The sequence below is a fragment of the Etheostoma spectabile genome, chromosome 15, assembly GCF_008692095.1.
Source record: "Etheostoma spectabile isolate EspeVRDwgs_2016 chromosome 15, UIUC_Espe_1.0, whole genome shotgun sequence".
Lineage (NCBI taxonomy): Eukaryota > Metazoa > Chordata > Actinopteri > Perciformes > Percidae > Etheostoma > Etheostoma spectabile.
In genome coordinates, this window is record NC_045747.1 from 14,300,066 (window position 1) to 14,325,728 (window position 25,663).

The 25,663-nt window shown below is 39.6% G+C and overlaps 2 protein-coding genes across 5 annotated transcripts in view; both read left to right on the plus strand.

Annotated features, from left to right (window-relative positions):
• Positions 1–794: 794 nt before the first annotated feature.
• Positions 795–4,590, plus strand: dhx58 (DEXH (Asp-Glu-X-His) box polypeptide 58). Of its 2 annotated transcripts, none has more exons than XM_032537948.1 (12): positions 795–941; positions 1,162–1,352; positions 1,467–1,671; positions 1,808–1,998; positions 2,109–2,222; positions 2,533–2,665; positions 2,827–3,012; positions 3,118–3,368; positions 3,471–3,782; positions 3,874–4,064; positions 4,172–4,265; positions 4,399–4,590. In XM_032537948.1, the coding sequence occupies exons 2-12, from the start codon at positions 1,176–1,178 to the stop codon at positions 4,582–4,584; spliced, it is 2,040 nt and encodes a 679-aa protein (XP_032393839.1). In that variant the 5' UTR covers positions 795–941; positions 1,162–1,175; the 3' UTR covers positions 4,585–4,590. The 2 variants fall into 2 exon arrangements, with proteins under 2 accessions (XP_032393839.1, XP_032393840.1); XM_032537949.1 differs by having other exon boundaries at positions 846–943; positions 1,150–1,352.
• A 2,878-nt stretch (positions 4,591–7,468) lies between these two features.
• Positions 7,469–25,663, plus strand: part of znf385c (zinc finger protein 385C) — a 146,285-nt gene continuing 128,090 nt past the window's right edge. For 2 of the 3 annotated variants that reach the window (XM_032537950.1, XM_032537955.1), the window contains exon 1: positions 23,933–24,035. The gene's annotated coding sequence lies outside the window, so the exon portion shown is untranslated. Of the gene's footprint in view, positions 7,485–23,932; positions 24,036–25,663 lie in introns of those variants that run through there. The other variant, XM_032537952.1, reaches the window with a different exon arrangement.

Consider the following 25,663-nt stretch of genomic DNA (forward strand, 5'->3'; position numbering starts at 1 on the left):
TTATCTGCCTTTTTTTTATTATTATACTTTATTAATCACACAAGGGGAAACTACACTTTTCACTCTGTTGTTATTACACACACTACACACAGGCCTGAATTACACACACATGCTCAGGACCTACACATGCACTAATGGAGAGATGTCAGAGTGAGGGGGCTGCCCATGGAAAGGCGCCCCAAGCGGTTGGGGGTTCAGTGCCTTGCTCAAGAGCACCTTGGCAGTGCCCAGGAGGTGAACTGGCACCTCTCCAGCTACCAGTCCACCACCATACTTTGGTCCGTACGGGGACTTGAACCAGTAACCCTCCGGTTCCCAACCCAACTCCCTATTACTAAGTAGTTGCCCTTAGTAACTATCTTGGCCTGATTGCTAACTTTGTCCCTTAAACTGTCAGGAAATGTTTTGTACTTCACTCAAATTCCAAATGTTTAGCTTGACTTAAGATGTACTCAACCCAAGCAACAATAACTTGCAACTTCATTCAAAATGATGCAAAACAGCAACAGGGATTTCCCGCAAGCAGCATAGGTTTTGTTTTCCTAATGGTATGAAGAACAGGTAGGGCCCAGTCAAGGTCCATGTAAAGCTCAGGACGTTTTCAACACCCTCTACAAAAACCCTCAGCTGTAAGCCGCTAATAGAGCAAATAAATATGGATCAGGTATAAATATAGGCTTAGACGTAGCTTTTTACAAGGGGTTGTAATAGACCTGTCTTATGTCGGTGCAGTTTAGGAAGCGGAAGTCACTGCAAAATGGAAGCTATCTGCTGTTTCTCCAGAGCCCCCCTCAGTAGGGCCACTTGTCTAAGTCAAAGGACTTTTACTTTCGTTTTCCCATCTCTGAGTCACAGCTGATCAACAGCATTTAAAACCCCAGCACCAACACTGTGTGGTGGTAGTGGACAAGGAGAAGCTGAAAACACAACACAGCCGACTGGTGAGTTGTCTGACTTTTTAGCAGCTTTATCATACAACGATTCAACATGCATGTCTGTCAGAATGCTTGCTTATTTTCTCACAGCAACTTTACTATGATCTAGTGAGCCTTTATGTTAACGATCACAGTTTTGATGTACTGCTATGATCTAGTGTCCTTTTATTTCTTCATCTTTATACAATATTATTACTCCATGTAATTCTTATTGGTTGTCAAACAGGAGCAAACATTAGGATGGCCGACTTTCAACTGCGTGAATACCAGGAAGAGGTGGTTGAAAGGGCTCTTCGGGGAGAGAACGTAATAATTTGGCTGCCGACGGGAGGTGGAAAGACCCGTGCTGCTGTGTATGTGGCCAAAAAACACCTGGAGACTACGCCACGGGCTAAGGTGGTGGTCCTGGTAAACAAGGTACACATAATGCACAGGACACAATCATTTTCATAATACTGATCAAAATGACGGGATCTTTTTACTACCAATGTAGCATAACCCAATGGGTTTTTCATGTATTTTATACTGTAGGTTCACCTTGTAGACCAACATTACAACAAAGAGTTCATGCCTCACCTGGGCCATGACTACACCCTGATGGCAGTCAGTGGAGAGAGAGACGAGAAGGACTTCTTTGGGCGAGTGGTACGGGACAAAGACTTGGTCATCTGCACAGCACAGATCTTGTACAATGCTCTGATTAACAAGGAGGAAAACAAACATGTTGAGCTCTCAGGTAAGTGAAAGTGAGCTTATACATCAAAGATTATAATGATCTAATGGCAAGGTGAATTTATGTGAGATAGGTTTTCTAATTTCGTGAGAGTCACGTGTAGAGATTGTACACATGATGCATCCATGGTTGTTTACAGATATTACTCTACTGATAATCGATGAGTGTCACCACACCCACAAGGACTCAGTTTACAACCAGGTGATGGCGTGCTACGTGGAGAAAAAGTTGAAAGGAGAAGGCCCATTGCCACAGATCCTCGGTCTGACTGCATCTCCGGGGACGGGGGGCGGGAAGACCCTGGAAAAGGCTGTGGGGCATGTACTGCAGGTCAGAATTTTCTTATTCGCTCTGGGTTTTTACTGAATTTGTCACTTAAATGAGCTGGTTTGTCGGATTTCCCACAAGTTGTTTACTCATCATCTTTATCTCACTCTCAGATTTGTTCCAATCTGGACTCGGCCATAGTTTCAACAAAAAACTATGTCTCCGAGCTGAAGGAGAAAGTACCCAGACCACGCAAGACGTTTGACATTGTGGAGAAAAGGCTCCAGGTTAGCAAAAATAAAATCTCAACTTTTAAAAATATGAAAACCAGTATTATTACATTTTTTGAAGAATTTCCAAATAAAAACGGATGCTGTGGTAGACAGTAATGCATCCCGATAATTACTGTTAGACTCCAACTGACCTGACCTGGGGTGGGACACTGAGATAACTGGGTTGAAAGCAAGCGATATAACGTGCACTGATTTTGATCTAAATTTTAACAAGCAAAAACTTTTAAAACAATTTTAAAGATGTTATAATCACATAAAAAGTCTACTTATAGTCATACAATCACAACAAAAAATAATCTCTTAGGATCCATTTGGGGACCATCTGAAGGGCATGATGCAGATGATCCATGAGTACATGGACCTTCCTCAAGACGTCAGACTGAGAGAGTGTGGCACACAAGAGTATGAGGCCGATGTGGTGGTACTAGAGCAGCGTGGTAAGAACCCATTTTATTTTTTGATCCTGAAATGGCCTGTAGTGTGCACTTGTGATGGCTAGGAGAACACATTTGAGGCAAACTGAATGTGAAACGAACGTCTACATAAAGCAATGCTTCCGTTGATGTACGTACATAACGGATATGTATATTTGGTTCAGGAGTAAGACAGGACAACAGACTGGTAGCACAATGTGCACTCCACCTCAGACAGTACAACGATGCCCTGCTCATCAACGACACCCTGCGAATGATGGATGCTTATCGCTCCCTAGAGGAGTTCTACATCAACAAGTTCACCACAGCAATTGATGGAACAGACTTCTTCCTGGTGGGACTTTTCCAAGGTAGGAATCCAAACTGTTGTCTATTTGTATGCACATGATTTGTTCATTTATGCTAAGCTTAAAATTCCCCCCCATGCAAGCAATAATTAATATGTTTTTACACAGAGAATCAGGTGGAGCTGCAGAAACTGGCAAGGGATTCTCGCTATGAGAACCCAAAGATGGCCAAACTTGAGAGCACTCTGCTACAACAGTTTACTCCGAATGTTAAATCAAAGGGGATCCTCTTCAGCAAAACCCGTAAAAGCATCCACTGCCTAAAGGACTGGGTCCTCAACAATAAAGCCTTACAGGAAGCTGGCATCAAGGCAGACTTCCTCACTGGGGCTGGCAATGGTAGCACTTACATGACGCAGGTGTGTTTATATACAATCTATGAGCTTTAAATCAACCCAATTCAGTAACAACTTATCTGTAGATAGGTTTCTGTTTTGTATGACTTTACCGTTTTCTTGCAGAATGAGCAGGCAGACACAATCCGAAATTTCCGCAAAGGTACTCTCAACCTCTTGATCTCCACCAGTGTGGCTGAAGAAGGCCTTGACATCCCTGAATGCAACCTGGTGGTGCGCTATGGGCTGCTTACAAATGAGATTGCCCAGCAGCAGGCCAGCGGACGTGCCAGAGCAAAAGACAGCAAGTATTCAGTGGTCGCCCAGAAAGGGGGGCGGGAAGTGCAGAGGGAGCTCACCAATGAATATCTGGAAGAGCTGACAGGAAGAGCCATTGCTAAGGTCCAGGAGATGAGCCTCAGAGAGTTTCACATAAAGGTGAGGAGGGTGCAGCACTCTGTCCATCTTCATCCTTTACTCTCACTGCTTACTGTTTCTGCCACCACCTTTTGTCTTTCTTTGTTTCCAGATAACTGAGCTACAAAGAGAGGCAGTTATTCGCAGGAAAATTGCAGAGAGCCACAAAGTAGAGAAAAAGAGTCGCAACACGGCTGCTAGTGTCCAACTCTTGTGTCGAAACTGTTTCAAGTCTGTGGCCTCTGGCAGTGACATTAAACTTCTTGACAATCAGCACTTTGTCAATGTCAGTCCTGACTTTAAGTGAGTTGGACTCTGTCTCGTATAAGAGTAAATGCAAAAGTATAATAAGACTGAAGTCTTTATGAAAGGTCTTTACCGGCGTAATCGTGGCTTATGTTTGCTCTCAGGAAACACTACAAAGTCGGTGAGCAGGTGATGCTAGGAAGGAGCTTTGAGGACTGGGAGCCCGGGTGTGTAATCAGTTGCAGGAACTGCAACAAGGTACAGTGGGCCCTCTGCCAAATATCATTTGAAAATAAGAGACTGACCTGCTCAAGGCAGCTCATCAACAGAGCTGATGTTGTTGCTCATGTTGAGGCGTGAGTTTTATTCTTTTTTTTTTTTAAATTCACAGGACTGGGGATATGAGATGAAGTACAAGGAGGTTGCCCTGCTACCCAATCTTAAGATTAAGAACTTGGCCCTGGAAACTCCTCAAGGCAGGATCACTGTAAAGCAGTGGAAGGATGTCCCTTTCACTGTTAAGGACTTCAGCTTTGCAGAATACTGCGAAGACAACTTCCCCGACCTCCTCGATTGAAACGCCAACAAGAGATTCCTCGGTGGGGGTTCCCTCAACTTCAACGCACATTTCTTTTTATCTATTTTACCATTTTAGTCTATTGGTGTTAGATTATCTGTGCTCATTTAAAATGAACATCAAGGCATTTAACTAGGAACAAGGTTTTAAAGGAGTCATTCCTTACATGTTTGCATTAATTTGTGCTGTCGGCCCAGTGAGGCAGCAGTGGGCTAAAACCCGTTACACATCAATCGTGCTTGAAATTAGCGTGCAAGCTTTGTTTATGCCCAAGGTCCGGACTCCCTTTGCATATTTTTGTGTGTATTTTCTCTGCTTCTTCTCCACTCAAGCACAGAAACAAGGCATAAAATGAACTCTGCTCTATCATGAACCGTAACCATCATTTACACTTGACGTGTCATCATGAAGATGTTTTCTCATGAACTCTTTTAGCTTTTTTAAAACGTTTTTAATTGGCAACTAAATGGCTGCAGTAGTATGTACATACTACTGTGTCTGCAGTATGCAGTTATTGTGTATGTCATTAGGCGTTTTACAGGATATAGCCACTTTTATTTTGGTTTATTTTGTTGCTGTATACTATTTTATGACAAATAATCATGGCCAATATAAATAAACAAAATAGAAATACAATTTAAATCTAAACCTCTTGAAATATGCCAGATATGTTTGTATCGTTATTATTATTACTGCTATTTTCTGTTATCTTTATACTGTCATTTTTCTTTTCTTGCTAAAACGGATGCTGGAATTTTCAATGTCTTTGCGGGAGTCATCCCAAAAGGATTAATAAAGAATTCTAAGTCTATTGTAATAACACATGAATTTCTTTAACCACCAGGTGTCAGTGTTGGTTAGCCAATCAAGTCAGACACAATTTGTCCATCTCAGACAGCTGTAATAAAAAGGTTGAGGAAGAGAAATGTGTAACTCTACTCACACTCAAATTTTGCTGATTTACCTTTGAGCAAGGCACGGTGTCCTCAAATACTTTACTATTTCGCCAGTACAAGATGGTTGATTACAGCCTCCAGATGTCTATATGTGACATCTGAAAAAGAAAAATTGAACTCAGTTGACATCAAAGGGAACCAAGCATTTCCATGCATTCGTTCTGATGCAACTGCTGGTTTGTTATGACACTGTTAAAGTATGTTTAGGTAGAAGAATTGTATGTACTGGAAAAGATCCCTGAAACCACAATGTCTGCAAGAGCCTTTTAAAATGTTACGTTGTGAAATATGTTGACTGCTACAGCTCACTATGCTGCTTCTGCATCATTGGATCAATAAAGGGATATGTATTTCAGCTTGGATCATTTAATATCATCTACATAGGCTAGAGGTACAGATGTATTAGACTTGCAAATGATCATTTAAGGCACTGGCTTCAAAGATACATTTTACTTTTAGTTTCTCAGAACCGATACAGCTTGATTTTAGCAGACAGAATTAGCCAGCTAATCGCAGCAAACTGTCTCTGCTGAAACTATTTAGAGCTCCATCTTGCTGCAGTGTACACATGAATCAAGCCTGCTATACAGCAGAACAGCTTTAGCTATAATGAGCAGTTTCCAAAACAAACCCAGATTATGAAATTAAAGCAACTGGCCAGGAAACCATCAATTCCAGGCTGGCAGCTGTATTGGGGAGATTTACTTTTGACCCAGATCACATCTTTATGTGTATCTCTCGGCAAGAAATGATTGGGTCACCCTCACTGTGTCACGTAATCCTTTCAAATCTGGCAGAGCTGGAGTCAGTAGTGCTGTCATGGACGTAATCACACTAAAACAGGCTCTGCTCCGGTGTCATGCCGGATTCAGATTCAGGCAGGCGGAGAAGAGTCGAACAGTGTATGATTTACTCTGATCAGACTCAGGCTCTATAATCAACACTGATTACTTCCTTTTACTTCACAGCTCAACACCCCATGCAGCTAATTGCAATTAGCTCTCTTTTGAAATTAAAGCAGCTTGGAGTAGTTGAGTAAAGGACAACATGGTGTGTGTGTGTGTGTGTTTGTGAGAATTTAGGTGATGGTACTCACATTTAGGGTTCTTGTCACTGGTATCTAGGACATACAGTATCTGTCTGTCTACTACATGTCCCATTTAATAATTTTTTTGTTTGGTTTGGTGAGGGGAAGCACTTCTTGCAGCTTGAGACTGGCTTAATTATTTAGGATTTTATTCATCTACGGACACAATGTCTGAAAATTCCAGTATACATGTACAAGGCAATTAACACAATTTGCTAAATCATAACATGACTTTGTCTAATTCCTAGATCTGGGGAATGTAGAGCTATGGAAACTCAGATGCTACCTATGCTAAAACGGTTAATCAGAGCTGAAATGATGAGTCAAATAATGAACTAGTTGATCAACAGAAAATAACTATTAACATAACAAGCAATCTGAACGTCACCTTGTGAATATATGATTTTCACTATCCCTATTTTCTAACATTTTATTATTAAGTGATTATCTAGTAATCGAGAAAATAATCAGCAGATTTGTTGATTTTGAAAATAATAAGTAAAATACTTTTTTTTTTTTTTTTACTTAAATGTCAATTCTTTATTTCAGGTAAGGTTCGGTTTTAAATAGTTTCATCACAAACAGGAAAGTTCCAATATGAATCCGGCGGTCGTCTTTAGTGTGTGACTGACAGGTCGTTAGCCTGATTAGCTACGTGTTTGCTAATGGAGACTAGACCTCAGGACCTGTGTGTGATGGGTGGATATTTTAATCAATCTATGGCTCAACTATGCAAGAAAGACAACAAAGACCTATAAACCAGAGACCAACTCAACAAAAAACTAACTGAGCTAAACTATTTAGTTGATGATGTGGCGCCGCCTGGCAGAGCCATTGTGGACGTTTGGTGGCACCAGGTGAGTGTTTCCACATAAACTGCGAATTGACAGCTTAGCTAGACGTTTTACTTTTATAGCTGTAGGGTTACTTGTCTTCCTTAATAATGGAAATCCTCAAATACACACACGTACGAGATATAGGCATACTGACGTGTTTATTTTCCATTCATGGCGAGTGTTGAATCGGTGACGCATGAGCAGTGGTCTCCACCAGGTGTGTTAATGACATGTCGGCTTTGTTATTTTGGATCCAGATTGTTAAACGCTCATAGCCAACTCATCTGCCTAAAACGCAAAGTATAAAAGATATCTCTGTTATGCATTGTGTTTCCATAGTTCACATGGTATGCCTACCTCGGCCATAGGCCTCATTTTTTTTTATTGGCCATTATTTTTATTTTGATCAATAAACTACTAGATACTTAAATACCAGTGCATGTAAGAGTTATGAACAGTTTAATCAGAGCTTTAAATTGACCATCATCATGTTGCTTTATCGTCTATTCATTTGATAGATTTGTAGATGCATGAAGTTGTGGAATATCCAGTATTTCACAACACAAATGTTATAAGTCCTATGTTAACATGTTAGCATGCTAACAATTTGTAGCCCACAGCACAGCTGAGGCTGATGGGAATGCCTGAATGAAGTTTTGCAAGTGTTGGGTCATAAACCAAAACATCAGTGGTGATGGTGCTTTAAAGTTGTGAACGGTGCTTGTGGTAAGCAGGAGTGTTTGATTATGCCGTATTGAAACTTGCCACTGAATACTGTTTGCTTTATTGTACAGGCCAGAGAATAACCCAATATATATATATATATATATATATATATATATATATATATAAACATTTGAAAGATTTTACATTGGATAGATAGTGACGGTTATTATGACAATGGTGCCAGCTATAAAGTCAAAGTTCAAAGTAAAGTAACTCTTTCTACCAACCAGACGTATGACAGATTGCAACACTATAGTCTTTGTAGGTCACTCAAGGTAACAGATTAAGAGTACTTAATTAAATAAATTAGTTGATTAATATGTAAATGAATCATTACATGCGTACATAAATTTGCAAATAAGCACTCTACATAAATATTGCTATTGTTCATGGCCATTGACAATTTATTCACAATAGGTTGTGGTTAAATGGCAGAAATAATACTGCATACCACTTAGGAATGATGTTTATGATGTACGCTTTTTGTTTATTTAGTTTTGTTCTCTTTAAATTGACAGCAGTAGCCAACCCAATGGGCCCTTCAAAACGGCGGACTTTTACTTTGAAGGTGAGCTGTCTGTTTCTGGCTCTCGACTGCCATGTTCAATTTTCATTAAACAATTTGGATAAAGGAACAAGGTGACACATTTACACACTGAATTGCATTAAAAACAATCTGCATTCAATGTGAAAATAGTGTTTAGTCAGCTTTAGATATAAAAGAACAAACTCACAATAGAGCTGGGCAATATGGAAATACAAAAATCAAATTTCCTCTGCATTTTAAAAAAAGGAAATAATGTAAGCATTCTGTGCATAAAATTAGTATAGTGAGACAATATTTATAGGAGTGGACTACAAAGCCCATCACTAGCTCAATTTCCTGGCTGCAGACAGAAGTCGCACCTGTTAGGCCAGTGTCACACATGAAGCAACACACTCATATTGTCAAGTTTTTAACACACGTAGCAGGTGCTTCCTGATTGTATAGTCGACACACTTGTCGGGGATCGTCTTTGGTGCTGATGACGAATCAATTAATTTCCAAGGTGGCTGAGATGGTGCAATATGATCTTTTATTCTAAGTATAAAGATCTGAGCTAATTCTGCAGATGCAACTGGATGTTATTACAGCGTGTCTGAGTACAGGACACAGAAAGAAACAATGACAGACACAAATATATCATGCACTACAGTGAGCTGGCCCCCAGATTTCCTCTGGGACCGGTCTGCTTGTCAGCCAGCTGGTTGTGTTGTCTGAGAGCTTGCTGTGTTGCTTGTCAGGCCTCTTGTCAAGGCGATAGGACTTCACAGTCTCTATTCTCATGGCGACAGCAGTGGACCATGTTACCTTTTAGTGACAAGATAGGTGATGGCATTTGCATTGTCCTACTGTATGTTGTTATGTCGTCTGTGCCTTATTTGTAGTTCAAAGTGGTTATCAAGCTGCTGCCCAGCCTGTGTGGTTTGAAGGGATGGTGGGTATCTCTGACATCTCTGTTTTGGGATGTTATTTTGGGGCACTTGTGATTGGTCCTCTTTTGGGGCAGTTGTGTCTTCGCTGCCATCAAAAAGCTACCGCATTAATTCAAGATGCAAAGTGTTTTAGATTTTACACAGAACATTCCTTTCTACATTTTAATTTCATGGTACGTTCCTTTTTATTGCCCAGATGCTTGAAAACATTTTTGTGTGTGTTTTTTTTTAGGGCAACATGAACGCAATTCTAGTATGCAAAGGGCACGTCTTTGTAATCACACGTTTCCTTTGATAGAGGATCTCCCCTTTCTGGAGTGGGCTGGATCTTTGGTGTTGGTGCCGGGGCTTGAGTTACCCCAGCCTATTTCATGCTTTATTATAGAGCAGATAAAAGAGGCGCTGGTCTGCTACTTTGTGGCTGGGCTTTAGTCTGCTCCTCACTATCTTGTCTCTTTCTTCCTTTTGACAGAATTTCCTGATAGATTAGAGTCGGAACACAAGGGTGAAGTCCCAATAAGTTCTTCATCAGGATCTTTGACTCCCCTGGACATTATTCAGCTGTTTCACTGGCAAATTAATTCACTGTTAAAACCCCACACAAGTGTAGCTCTCTGTTTTCTTCCATAAAACATTAGGACATATCAGTAGAATAAATATAAGTGCTCACATCAAAATGCCCGGGAGAAGTAGACACTGTTGACAGTTATGTTATTTAGTAATTGTGTGTGTGTGTGGACTAAAATAAATGTGTCTTTCTGTCCCCCGTTCTCTGTCGCTGCCGTAGACTGCAGTTTGTGTCACGCTAATCCCTGTTATTAATCCATGTTGAGTCATTCAGGCTGGTGGGGATTATTGTGGACTTGTATGACAGCCCACTGTTTTTTTATTTACCCTTCTCTACGCTGACCACTGGAGGATGATAATTGAGTGCGACCTTGTTTGCATGTATCTGTGATGGATGTGAGGTTAACAGAATGAATACAAATCAACTAAAAAGTCTTTCTCTTCTAAGAGAAAGAGGTGGTGGTGAACAAAACGAGTAATAATAAATTGACCAAACAAATTTTAATATTGAGCAGAAGCAATCAAATGACAAACAGATATCAAAAACCCTGGAAAGTTTTTCTTTTTTTTTTAAAGATTATTTTTTGGGCTTTTCCACCTTTTTAATTTTTGACAGGACAGTTTGGTAATAAAGTATGCAGGAAATTGTCACAGGTCAGTTTCAAACCCCGGACCTCTGCGTCGAGGCATAAACCTCTCAGTACATGAGCGCCTGCTCTACCACTGTCCCGACCTGGCCTCAAAAAAACAAAAGAAACTGGAACGTTTTAATGCATTGATGTAAGTGCATTTAACAGCAAAATGTAATCAAAACTTCAGTTTACAAACTCCTACACAAATCGTGCAGTATTATCCAGGTATCATTTATCCAGTCATATGATCAGTACTTTCCTATCACACGCATTCACTTCTAACACTCAGTCTCCTGCTTTTTGTCTGGACTTGCATGAACAAGTGGTGTGCGCAAGCGTCTCAGATGAGTAGCGGAAGTGATGTAAATATTAAGTGTTTTAGGGAAAATGCATGTATTTTGGTATTTGTGAGTTATTGATATACAAACAATCATTTTGAGGGAGAAGTTTTCCTTTTTAAGTAATCTATCGAGGTAATCATGTTTTGTATCTATCATGAAATGATTTGAGTTTATATTGTTGGACAAAGTGATAACAATTTAAAGACCTTCTAAAAACATGCCAAGGTACTGTTCACTTTTACTTTTTACAGACCAAATGATTAATTGGAAAAATACTTTAACCAGTAACAGAAATAATTTAGTTGCAGTACAAGACACCGTATCCAAACTATGTTTGCTGGCTGTAACTGTGGATGAGTGCATAAGATGTGTGTATATAGTTGTTGAGGAAGGCAGTGTGTGACAGCTCGGAGAGTCCTTATTCTCAAAGCAAAGCCAGGAGAGCTTTTCATTTGCTGAAACAATTGCACATGCACCATGTTTGACTAATAAAGGCTATCCCCGAGGTGGATGCTGAGGGTATTGATTATGCCATAAAAACCTCACTAGTATGACATGCATGGCATGCAAAGTCTGTTATTTCAAGTCCCAAATCTAGAAATTGAAAAGAATGGGTAAAAATTAAAACATGAATACAGTAGACTTAAAAGACTTTCAAAAAACGATGCATCTGACAGAGAGAAATGATGAAAATATGAGGGGGACACTAAAAGGAAAAAATGTTGATTATAGAAGGGAGAATAAGGAGAGCTATGAATACCTTCATAGAGGGTAGGAAATGGGAAGTTAAATTAGAGAGGAGGAACAGCAGCATATGTCCTGAAGGGGGAATGTGTCTGTGCAAAAGTGAAGCTGTTCATCATCCGTAACCTTGTAGGGACACAAGTCAGGATCCTGGAATTAGAAGAACCTGTAGATAAACACTTTTCAACCACCGAGCAGCACAGTCAAACCAAGAAAAAGCCTTGTTTCTGTGTTCCAGTTGGAGCCAGAGATAAGTAGAGGGTTCATATAGGATAAAAGGATTTCTGCAGATTTATGAGGGTCTGGCACAGTGAGGTATTGATCCCCTTTCCCCATCTGAGGCAGTCAAAGGAGAATGGAGGCTGCAAACCTAGTATGGTACTTACATTTTATATTTTGGGTATATAGATTGTTGTTCATTTCCCAAGTGACTTACTGTAACTGTAGAATAAGAGCTTACCAGAATTACTGTTAGAAAGGGCAGCACCACTGGGTCAAGTCAGAAAATGAATACAAAATACTGGAGGTGTTCGCAATGTCTGTAGATTATTCTGAATAACCGGACATTGCATCTTAAAAGATGTATTGCTGTTTTTAGTGTCATTTTCAGTCATTTAAGCAACACAAAAAAAATGTATTTCACCTTTTTATTGTATCTGGGGGATAACAAACGTCTCAGTTACAGACATTACTGGGTGTGAGTGTAAAATGGTTGTTTTAAATTTTGGTTTATGTGATAAGAGTTAGCTAAAAGCTAATCACCTCACCAGATAACAGTTGTTTAATCATAGCGTAGCAACTGTATCAAGGCACCGCAGGCCTGTGCAGCTTTGGATGTCTTCACACACATGGCATCTAAAGGATTTGGAGGGTGGTGTTTTTTAATTATGAGCTATATAGATTCTCATTGAAGGCAGTCCCGCAGACTGTATTCATGTCGAAACCATTTATTTGTGCTTTTGTACGCAGATATCCTTCAACAGAGACTGATTTAAGCACTAAAGCGTTGTAGCTACTTGTTATACTTGTTGTACTATTTATTTTTTTACAAGTTTCTTTCATACCTCCTGGGGTTGCAGCGGAAAGAATAAGAGGGCTAACGTTTGCTTCTCTGTGTTGCTGTATTGGAATCGGACAGGTTATCACTCTGGCAGCCCCAGCCAAACTCGTAATGTGCCCTAGTGTTATGTTCATATACACTAGCTAATCCTCATCTTCATAGACATTTTCTCAACGAGAAGGGCTCTTTACATGAAGTCAGCTGGAAAAATGTAAACGTCAGCCAGGGGCTGTTTTGACGTTAGCTTAATATTCTGGTAAGCTAACTTAGAAATTGTAAAATATGCTAGCCATAGTTTTTCAATTTAGCCCGCAAAAGGTTTTTGTCTGCTGCCAAATGAAATTTTAAACCAATAGTTTTAAAACATTTCTATTGTGGTCATCATCATCATCACCACCACCACCAACAACAGCAGCAGCAACATAACAAATGGAGCCATCGATCAAACTCTGAACGCTGCAGGTCATGGACTGCAGCTTTGCCTAATAGAGGCACTACATTAACGGGTGGTGAGTTTTGACAGATCCAATTAGAATGAGTCCTATGCCTCTGCCACTGCCCTGCCCTCCCGAGCTACTTTCACACAAGCAACAATATGATGGCATGGCATCCACGATGCTCCTGCTCATCCACAGTCTCACTAGTCTCTTTGGTGCATCATGAGTGGATAAAATAGCGTTTAGCCACAGCGTTCAAGCCTTCATCTTTATGTTGTTTTTCTTGGCATTGGATATTCTCATGAAACTAATCATACACTGAATGTACAGTACGTTATGCAAAAATAAAGAGGAATACTTTTCGTGCTGTCACCACACCTCCTGAATATTTTTCATGCTGCCACCACACTTCCCCTTTTCCACATCCCTCAAAATGTCTATTCCTGTCTTTGGTAAAACTGCTTTTCTCTCGTTTATCCACAAATGTCCAAATGATAGGTTTTGTGTCCAAGGAGAAAAGGGAGTCATGCTTCACAAGATGGAGCACAGCAAAACATCCGACTCCTGCCAAGGAAAGGAAACAAAGCAGGCTAATTTTTTGCAAAAAAATCTATTCTTTTGTCCTCATCAGAGGACTGCTTTCTTTGTGTACTCCTCACTCTCCCTCCAGCCGCAGTCCTCCCTCTCAATTATTCCTGAGAAACAACGTACTTGTCAATCTTTTCAGTTTCTATAGCTAATGGTCTATCTATCCCCCTCTGCCCAACAGGCAAGCCAATTAATTCGATAAAGCTGTTGAAAGTCATTTTCAGTTGCAGCGGGAGTGCACTGCCATACTGACAGCCTTGACTCACTATATCCATTGTTAAGAAAGGAACACCACTGAGTAAACCAAGGTAAATTAGCCTGAATGGATGTTGAAGTAATTTTATATCTGGACCATTCAATTATGTTTTGTGTTAGTTCCCTGTTATTTCTCCTCAATCACACAATGTCTATGTGCACATGTATGTTTATTTTTGCCGTCACATTCAGCGCGAAACCTGTGGGCTGTGGCATGAATCAATATGTCTTGTCAGTGTGAGGAAAATATACAAGACCATGAGAAATGATATTTTCTGACTATAGCGTGTCCTTGACACTTGTGATATATGTCTAGAGGGCAGTTTGTCCTTTTTTTTAAATTTTATTTTATCTATTTATTTTTAAAGGTGTCATACCGTACCTGTATACCTTACATTTAGTTGTCTGAAAAAATGGACCAATCCCTTTTTAAAACTGCTTTCAACTCTTCAGTCTCAAGCCTTTCTTTCACTTTTTCAAAAGGAAATCTCAAAGTGAATTTAACCTCTGCCGCAAGAGCAATGAAGGATTATGAGTTGTTGAAATACTGTTGAACGAGAGTTGTGTATGAATTGTAATGTGTTGTGATTCTTCTTTCATTTTTTTGCTGATGTAAGCTATCAAACCCCTCATGCAGGCCTTTGATGTACTGTAGCTCTCCATTGTCTTGCAGAGCTGCAGGAAATTGAAAGGGAAGATCAGAGGAGTGTTAGTGAACCGGAGAAAAGGTGGAGGATACGAGTGATGCGCAGCACGACAGGGTTTTCTAGGACATGACACACGGAAATGAACAAGCCTTGCATGACCTGTGGGAGCTTGCTTTTTTTTTTTTTTTTTTTTTTTTTTTTTTTTTTGCTAAAGACTTTCCAATCCCATGCTGCCTCTCACCACTGCATCTAAAGCTCTTCTATTCTAATTTAGAGAAAACATTAAACCTTAAAAAAATTACACAAAACACACTCGCTCAACTGTAAAAGAACATTTGTCCCTCGAGTGTTAAGAATAAAGTCTTAATGGAGGCAAAATTTGATTTAAATCTCTTGGTGACTTTAAGGGTGAAAAGCTCCCTTTCTCTGCCTTTCTCAACAGTAAGTGCTTTCTCTGTGTCTGTCATTGAACACACACTTTCCCATTTTTCTTCCTGTGCTGATAAATTATGATGACAGTACAGAAAAGCTGTTTCAGGATGGGGAGTACAAAGTGGTTTTAGGCTAGGTTAATAAGTCCATTTCTGTTCTTTTGTGAGTCCTGGAAAATGGAATTAGCATTTTATTTCAACATGGCTGTTGCATATTTTTGTGAATACAGTTGAATATTTTCAACCATGTTCCACGACTTGATTAATACAAGTTTAGTTGTCCTTCAGAGGCTGTAAATACTAAAGATTCCTCCTGTTGTCATGAACTATAGGTAGTATATATCATTAGCCTATTTTACAACTGGATGAGATGTAGTTTCTGTCCTATTTTATTATTTTTCTGAAAACAAGGTTTTAATCACAAGATATTTTTGTGAGATGGCTAATCACTGCATGAATGGGATCAGTTTATTTTGTATTCATGTAGGTGAGCTTCTTCCTCGTGAGTCTAGGTTGTTTAAAACAGAAGAGTGATGAATACAGAGAACGATGGAACTGGCTGTTATACAGAAATGACAGATAAGCAATGAAGGAGCGCTATTCATTTTCCCCTAACTATTGTGCTCAGGTAGTGTAGAGAAAGAGGTGGGAAGTGTGATATGCAACACGGCAGGTCAGCCCTGGGAAAGTGGGTTTGCTCTGGCGGGAAATGGCTATTTACGTAGCTGAAAATGGAGTGGGCCTTTTTGGCATTTTCATAGCCCTGCAGGCAAGAGTAACCTTCAGTAGAAAACCGAACGATTTAAAGGAATGGGAGGGGGAGAGGCCGAGCGAGAGGTAGGGCAGAAAGCAGGTGAAGTGATTGCATGGGAGAGTTGAAAATGATTGAAGACTGAATTTGGGAGAAGAGATGGGGAGAAGGAAATAAAGATGGACAGAAATAGACAGAAATTTTTTGGAGGTCATTTAAAGATGTTAGCGGAAAACCACTGCCTTCCACAGAATGACAGGTAGAAAAAACAAGACAGGGAGTAAGGGAGGGTAATGCTGTGCAGGGTTAACAAAACTCTTGCATCTAATCTACAAGAGTAAAGTTCAACAAACAACATATTTCCGTCTTTTCCTAACAGCTTTACACCTTGTTGCACCTCTTAAGCATTGCTATCAAACCAAATCACTCAGCCCTAAAGCGTCTGGGCTGATGTGGCATGACAGAGAAATTATGCATGCTTGAATCATAACAGCCACGCACAGCAGTTAATATTTTAGTCTTCAATAGATTTGACATGATAATGTGCATCATAAAGTGTCCTCTTCCCTATTATTGTCCTGTGTGAGTGAACAACTGCATACACCCAGGTGTCTCCATCAATTACTTGTGTCACACTGCGTTACCTTGATTTTCAGTCACAGCGATGGAATTTTTAAACAAAATAAATCAACTTAGAAGGACAGGTTATATTGAATTATCTTTATATCGAGCCATACTTTTTTATTGTTGGAAAGTATTTTAAGCTTCCTAAACTTGCCATGCCTGCAGTATACAGCCATGTTAACAGCTCTGTGAGGCTGTACCTATGCACAGCCATGATTTGAGCTAAATGCTAATCTACTCACAATGACAATGGTAACATGCTGTGATGTTAAGACAATGTTTATGTTCACCATCTTGGTTTAGTGTGTTAGCTTACTAAAATTTGCTAATTAGCACAGAGTACACAAAGTACAGGCTGATGGGGATGTTATTAGATTTCAGGCATTTGCTCATAAACCAAAGTACTAATTGAAATATAGATGATCCTGATGAGAAGTCCGAAAATTACCAAAATCAATAGGATTCATCCTCTAGGGAGCATACATGTCTGTAATGAAAAAAATTCAAGGCAATCCTTATAATAGTTATCTCAGTCTGTACCGAAGCAGTGGACCGAGCGTCCAGCAAACAGACCGGCATTCCCATCTATAGAAAAAACAAGGCCCCTTGGGCAGGTTGCTTGTCCATCACAGGACCACCACATCGATGAACATTTCAAACTCGCATCCTACAGGCAGTTTAGAGATTACACCTTTTTGGACCTGCATGTCTTCAGACTGTGGAAATCCAAGCACAAACCCACGCAGGCATGGGGGAAAAAACAAAACACAAAAAATGGGACACCCGAACAAAAATATTCTAATTGTGTAAAATGTTTTGAATCAAGCCTGTAGGAGCTATTTGCTGTTCCATAGGCTGTTTATCTCCCACACCTTTCCTCTCCTAATTCTGCAAATCACTGTTTCCTGATAAGAAACGTTACTACATTGCCGGTAGAACTTATCAAGTGATCATCAGACAGACACAATTCAAGAGAAACTATGGAAGAAAATGATTTCTATGTGCCTGTGTAGCCAAATGAGGAAAGATTATATCAGTAGATGCAGCTTTTAGACCATGATTAGCCTCATTTCCTACAAATGACTCCTTTCCTGAGCCAGGAGTGCTAGAATATTATATTTCTTGTATCTCTTTCTTTCATAGCATAACAATATCACCATAATGAGAAACTTGGTAAAGAGACACAAATATATTGTAAAACTTATCTATGCACTTTCTTTCCTGTAAGTCGTCCCTCTGTCTTTGCCGTGTAATTAAGTGAGACTGTGGGTTCATGAGCTATGAGTTTTTCATTACTTTTGAAAAGGCCAAGATGTGCTGATATGGGTAAGAATATGATAACAATATGTCCGCTATTACTCAAGTCTTTATTAATTTCATTCTACCATTCACTGCATACTTCTCATTCAGTAGCCTTCCAAGGCTATACAGGGATAGATAATTCATTTGGTGATTCACTCACTTCCTTTGAAGCCAAGCTTTGGTTTGTTTAAAGCCCTATAACAATGAGTTTAGGTGGGCAAAATATTAATTATCAAGAATGACCATTTACTGACTTATTGAAATAAATGGACACAATCTTGTTGAAATCAAAAGACAGGTAGGCTATCTAACCAGAGACTTAAAGATGGAGCAAAAATACACATTATATTGTATATTGTTTTTCAGGAAAGGCTAAGACTCCCCCTCTTCCCCCTTTCTCTTCCCCTCAGTATAAATGGCTCCTGCTTTGCCGATTAATCCAGTTGAGACCTGGTAGGCTATCATCTATAATGTAGGTTCAAGACTAAAGAAGCCCCAGCCTCTACCGAGTAACATGCTTTTCTGGACTCTTATGCAGGGTCATTACCAAGACCCAGAGCTGCATTTCAACAGTTTAATTGGCTTTGTACCATAAACTATTTTTACAGGTTGCACATAGAAATATGCTCACATATAAGCTTTACATGCCAGAGGGTAAGCTTCCTGATAAACTGACAGTGGCTTAACTAAGCAGCAGGCTCCTTTTGTGTAAAAGGTGTGGAAAGACATTTCTGCGTATTAATATGGATAGCTTTTGCTTCTATGTTCTCCCTGTGGAACAGAAATCTGATTGCGTGTAGTGATAGCGTGAGAGTTGGGAGGCTTTGTTCCTCTGCGAGTGCTGTGTCTCCCTCACTAGGAAAAATGCCGTGAAAGTCACCAGCACTGGGAGGTTAACTGCCAAGTTATAAATCACACAAGACAGTTAGGCTAAGGGTGCTGTTAGCATATGGCTGCAGTTACTCATCTGCAGTACCTTGAGGTTGTCATTTAATACCCTAATATTAATATACCTGTGATTTGTAATATGCCGGGTAAATAAAAACTAAGCAAGAAACAAATACTGAAAGAAACTGAAAGAGTAATTTCACAGTGCGTTAGATGTGTAAAGGTGTACATGCATATTATTCCAAAGTCTTCCAATATTTAATCTAGTGACTTCAATTGCTCTCATTCCAAAACATGGAGTTCAATTAAGGTGCTTATCCCAAATTCATCATGTGACATTTTAGAAGAATCTACAGTTGACTTTTTTCATTCATGAAAATACCTTAAGAGATTAATATTTTCACATATACGTACTATGAAGCTATGAACGGTGAAGCTCGTTGTATTGAAACAACCACTAGACCAATATTTGATGATTAATAAAATGCCAAGATTTGCCCAATACATGTTATGTAGTTATAACTAATAATATTCAGATTTATCTATTTTTGTTATGCTGCACTTTTCTCACATCAAAGCAATGGCTTACCCCTCTGCATCTTTAGCAGTGATTCTCCATTTGGTAACTGTCAGTCACATATCAGTCTGTCCAACTGCAGCATCTAGAAAATTGATTGAGCCTAGATGGACAACCAAAGTCTGACTGACAGTGTCTGTGGGTGCAGATTATTAAGCATTTTCTCCTCCAGGAAGCCAATAACTGTCTGAGGAAACTAACACAGTGTCTTCTCTACTGAAATATGTTTTTCTTTTTTGTTTTATTTGAATGTGTCTTTGCATTTTATCCTCTTATCAGTGCGCTGAAACCTCATTTGTACTAGCCTATTTTGCCTTTTAGTGCTTCAGTGGTCAGCCAACATAATTAGCTACATGTTAATCCCACTGGACTCTTCGAATTAAAACCAACGCTAAGGGCAAGTGACCCTAAACGGGGCAGCAGCGTGCCCATACTCAGAGAAAGAACGCAAGTAAAGCGTAACTGATGTTGCAGAGGGTTATGGGATTTTAAGTGGCCTCCCATTTCTTTTATACAGGGACACGTTAAATCCATGACTTATTTCACAGGTAGCTCAGTGTCTTTTCAATGCAGAAGCCAGGTATACAACAGCCACTTATGCAGAACTATACTGAAGTTGCTTTTTATGGAGAAGATACATGATTGAATACATAAAAATAAAAAAAGCTCTTTAGAGTGGAGTGTTGCCAGTCTGTGAAAGCAGGGACTGCGTGATGAAGAGGAAAAATCCACCTTTCAACACTGTCAAAAGAAAGCTCACAACACAGTGTGAAATGATTGGAGTTAAGCTTTAAGATGCATGTACTGTATAAATAAAATAAGCTCTGCAACTGGAGGTTGTTTATATTCCTTTAATACCTAAAAAAACACATATTCCCCTTTTTAAAAAAATGTAGTGTTAATCTACACATTTTAAATGCATTAGGTGTTTTACATAATCACCCATTAATGTATAGCCTTTTAAGAGCTACATGCTGTGATGGAGAGAGACAGATGTTATGGATGGGGAGCATATATAGAAATCTTAAACCAAAATGAAAAAACCCAACAAGTAGTATTGAAGCTTCTCCAGTCAAATGATCGTAGCCAGTCACTGTAAGTGTTTTTTGATTTAATGTCTCGTGTGATTAGCCCACTACCGCAGCAGCTACAACCCATACAGTGTGGGTGTGGGGAAGTTGAGCGTGGTGTATTTGTGGTGCATCCACATTTTAGAATTTGTAGCTTTTTTGCAGCAACATCCATATTTAAAGCATTGTCTACTGTCATGGCTACAACTTTGTGCTAGATCACAATATTGGCCAAGCAAAGCTTGTTGTAGAGAGGGTGAGAAGGTTTATCCCAGATGGCTTTGATTTGGTCTCTTGTCCTTCTCTGCATTGCCTATATACTGTCTAGTTCCAAGCTGATCACCCACCCACCCATTGTTGAGACTGCTGACCTCTAAGCCTTGATGCTACCACCCTAGCACACCGCCCCAAAGAACAGTGGCTACTACAGACTGATAGAAAATCTGCAGTCTGTTGCACATACTGAAGGATCTGAGACATCTTCTCAGGGAGAACATTCTGTCCCTTCCTGCAGAGGGCTTTGGTGTTGAGAGTCCAGTCCAGTCCACCCTCTTCACTTCTTCTCCTTGGATGACAACCAGGACGAGGCCTACTGTTCCTCTGTTAGTCCAGCACATCTCCTTTGGATATTGAGCTTCAGGTGTGACTTAACTCTCTGTCCTCTTTACTCCTTTTGTAAAAATAGTCTCGAAATGAAATGAAGATTGACACATACATGTCAACATAGTGATGGACTTCCATTTTGCCAAAAAATATGCTTTTGCTTGATAAATTATCTTCTGATTCTATCGTAATTCTAGTTTTAACCAAACATTTCCATATTCCATTATCTTTCTTCATACATTCCACTTTGGCTGTACTCATGCTGAAGTTAATCAACTGCCTGTAGTGCCATTGTTCCTTCACCCGGCCTCCTTTTTGTTTTGCTCGTTTCAGACTGCGCTCGCTCAGTCCATCAAAGGCTCCATTTAAAGATAGGTTGTTTTAAAGTTCACTTTGGATGGACGCAGCTTGCCACTTTGGTTGCTGTGGAAACCAGGTTGTTGCACGGACAGGTTTTTGAGAACAGTGGGAGTTTAAGAGGCTATAGAGGCCTGTCAAGATTTATGGATTTACTGTACAGTTTTAAAGACCTAGAGGAGATTTATTCAATACGAGGGGAGAGAATAAATGTTTGCCTGCAGATTAGAATAAATCAGTTTTCTTAGCTCATAGAATAAAATTATTTTTTTGTTCTGATATAAAAACGAATTACAGAAGTTTATAATGTACATCATTTAAGTTATATTGTAATATGGAACTTCAAATCTATAATTTAGCATTTTTGTAAATTTGCTTATTAACAGCAGAGACTCTAGGAAGTTACTGGTCCCAACCAAGAAATAGTCTGGTACATTACCTAGTAAATTGTCAGTTTTGTACAGATTATACAAACAAGACATAATGTGTTAATAAGTTAGCTTTGGCGGTGCTGGTAGGCACATTTTGTTACCTTTGTGGTGCAAAGCCCTGTTAGTGGTTTCTGCAGGAAATTCCGCTGGATGCATGTAGTTTCCTTCTGCATTCTTTGTGTGGGAATTTTAAAATCGGTAGATTTAGGAGGACTATCGTTGACTGCTCCTCGGATCTCTGCATGGTAAATTGAGACAGCTAGCTAGACTATCAATCCAATCTGAGTTTTCTCTTGCAAGACCATTTTGCAGCGGCTCTGTGCAGAGTTTACCACCACCCATGAATATTCTGATTGGTTTAAAGAAGGGTCTGGCCTAGCAGGGTCGGGACTACCCCCGTTCCAGTCTTTGTGCTAAGCTAACTTAGCTACAACTTCATATTTACAATACAGACCCGAGAGTCTTCTCATCTGCATCCGCAAGAAAGGAAATAAATGTATTCCCCAAAATGTTGAACTTTTCCTTAAGTGAAAACGGGTATAATTTCATGCTTCTGTTTTTAGGACTTCTATTTAAATTTGAGGTTGTTCCTTTTATGAAGACCACTGGACAAAGGTCACTGTTTACCCTCCACCTTTGTTTACCACTATAAGCAGTCTATAATCGGCATTGTCAGCACTGAAAGGGCAAATTGCACCAACAGTGGGGTCTGAAACACTATGTGAGGCAGGTGCTTGCTGGGTTGATGGCGTGCATGGTTTGGACTGTGAGCAATCAGATACCTCATAGGGCTCTGAATCTGGCTTACATTCTGCCCTGTAGCCAGTACCAGGGTCTCGGTGTTCAGGCGGAGACAAATAGAACTAGTGCTTGGGAAACTAAATGGATTAGGAAAAATACAAGATAGGGGCCATGCTTCTGGTTGGTTTCATTTATTAAAGGCTGAACACCACCATGCAAAGGAAAACAATCTACATTAATGAATTGAAGACTTTTAAGGCATTTTAGTCAGAGGTGCGTGGCTGGTGTTGGAAAAGACAAAAGGGTTGTGTTTCATTTACTGTGGTCCCCTTGTTCTTGACTGTGGGTTATTTTTATGATCACTGCTTGTTTGAGGGGAACAAATTTAAGTATAAAAAGGCCCTAAAACTAGCAAGTATTTAAATCACATCATCACCAAACTGCATACTAAACAAGGTTTTCTTGGATGAAGACAACAAGGCTGGCACTTTGGGATGTTTATTGTTCCTGCTGGAACTAATTTGGAGTCTCAAACTGTTTAAATCTGCCAGCACAACCCCATCACTTACACACGGTCTGTCACATTAGATTTTACCAATAGTATTCACTTACAAGGCACATCGACATGCAACTACAGTATGGGTTCAACTCTTATGCTGCCAATAATTATTAACTGTGAGGTGGAATGAATGTCCACTATAAAAACACATTTAACTAGTGGATTGATTTTGTATTCTTGTATAATTTAATTAATTAATTAACACTCACTAAATGCCCATGGCACAGTTTGTTTAGTCTCTTATTTTTGACGATTGAGATCAGTGTGAAGCCTCATAAAAAAGAGCAAATATATCCGGTCATGTATTTCAAAATAAAACGCATTTTGATTTATGGCTCTTGGTGTTACGGTGCTATAAAGTAAACTCGACAATAAAAATGAAATATAAATCACTTGCGTGTTGCTATATCATACATTTTCTTTCAACATGTGTTCCTCTTTAAGCCAATTAAAGAGGTTTTGTTGCCCAATGAAACATGCAAGAGAAACTCAAACCGTTTCAAGACATTTTTGTATCTCAAAAAGTCCATTCAAATACAGCTGTAGGATCACAGCTGGTTCTCTGACGGTGCAACCACATAGCCAATGCCTTTTGTTGTTAAAGGCACTTCCTGCCTCAGTCTGCACAACGCTGTCTGACTTGACAAAACCGCTGCCCTGGACAGCTCAGGGATTTTTTGCGTTGGCAGCCAGTCTGTACCAATCTGTTTCCACTGTTGCTGGGCACGGACGAGCACCGGGACAGTCGGAAACGCAACGGGACCGGTAAGACAATGCGCTTTCCTGTCTTCTCTTAATGTCACACGTGAGGATGAGTGCTGTCTCTGCAAAAGTTTTAATTTGGCTGAAATGGATCTCGACGCGATAGTTTCAGGTGCACAGTTTTGCAGAGTTGTGGAAGAGAGGAGTAAATTGAGCTTGTGGTTTGGCAAAGTTTTATTCGCTTTTGCTGGAATAACTGCGTGTAAGTTCTGGATAAAGACCAATGATTTTAGATGTTATGCGTAATTGCGCATCAGCAGCACCAGACGTTTAATCGCCTTTCTCCACAACTGTCCCGTAGGAAAAATACTTTTTTTGTGAGTGATAAAGTAAGATGCTACTCAACTAATATAACTCATACATAAATCAATTAAAATCAAACCATAAAATATGCGACAGTGGGAGAAAATACAAAGATCATCATTATTCCTTAAAGTGGGGAAGCTGTGTCAGTGTAACATGCATGTATGTTACACGTATGTAACATGTATTTCAACACAAGGATTGGTCCCTTGTTTGCAGCTTTCTAACCAAAAATGAGGTAGATATTCAAAAACAACTATTCATATTTATAGTCGGCTGATTTATATTGCAAGATTTGCTTCACTTATGTACTCCACCCTCCTCTGTAGTATTTTCCACTGACAATTGTCAATATGTTCCCCTTGTTGTGGACTTTCTGCTCTGTACTGCAGCCTATTGATGATACATTTTGGGTAATTATAGCAAATACAATATTCAATTTCCTTTTTAAAGGGATGTCCCTGTAACAACCTACCGTTTTCGTATTAATAAACTGGTTGGGACTTTATCAGACTTTATAGTGTTTTTGTTACCGTTTTAATAACCTTTTGATATTATTCAGGAGATGATATCACTTTGACATATAATGTATAGTTTATAGCTTTGCATTGATAACCTTTTGTAAAATGTACATGTCTGGCTGATTGACACAAAGCTATAACTCACTGGACATTCAGGGTTCATTGCCTTTTTAAAGTGGCACAAAATCTGACTGCATGCAAGATCAGTTCCACACACATACACACATACACACACGCACACACACACACACACACACACACACACACACACACACACACACACACAAATACATTGCATCTGAGTCTACTGGGGCCAGTAATAGCATGATTTAACATCTTTCTGCATGGAGGAATTCTTGAAGTTTGACATGTCTATTTCATCAGCGCTGGCGGTGCTCTGGTAACAGAAGTGCATTTAATAATCACCACTGTACAGAGAAAGAGAAGTCTATGTTGGTGTACAGATGTTGGAATTAGTCCATCCTAAAGTCAGCCAGGTCAAAAAGGAGCGTCTGAAACTGTCACTTGAATTAAAATCGGATTTTCTACTGAACACCTCTTTTGCTGCAATCTTCGTGCTCAGTAGTTGTTGTAACAAGTAAGAGGTCTGATAAATCAAGTGGAATATCACCGTGTAGATTTAGAGAAATTGGCGTTGTGCTCTGTATAAACCTTGTTTATGGACAGCTCCTTTTTAGAGCTGGCTTTTCCTGCTGAATGGCCCTAGTTGACAATTGCTGCAATCTGTCTTGCTCGTATGATTAAGTGTGCAATATGTTTCTCAGTCATTTTTGTTATGTACTCCTT

Coding starts and splice junctions, on each gene's coding strand:
- dhx58 (XM_032537948.1), top strand. CDS start 1,176: ATGGCCGACTTTCAACTGCGTGAATACCAGGAAGAGGTGGTTGAAAGG. Junction 1,999..2,108: donor CTGTGGGGCATGTACTGCAG/GTCAGAATTTTC, acceptor TCTCACTCTCAG/ATTTGTTCCAATCTGGACTC. Junction 3,013..3,117: donor CCTGGTGGGACTTTTCCAAG/GTAGGAATCCAA, acceptor GTTTTTACACAG/AGAATCAGGTGGAGCTGCAG.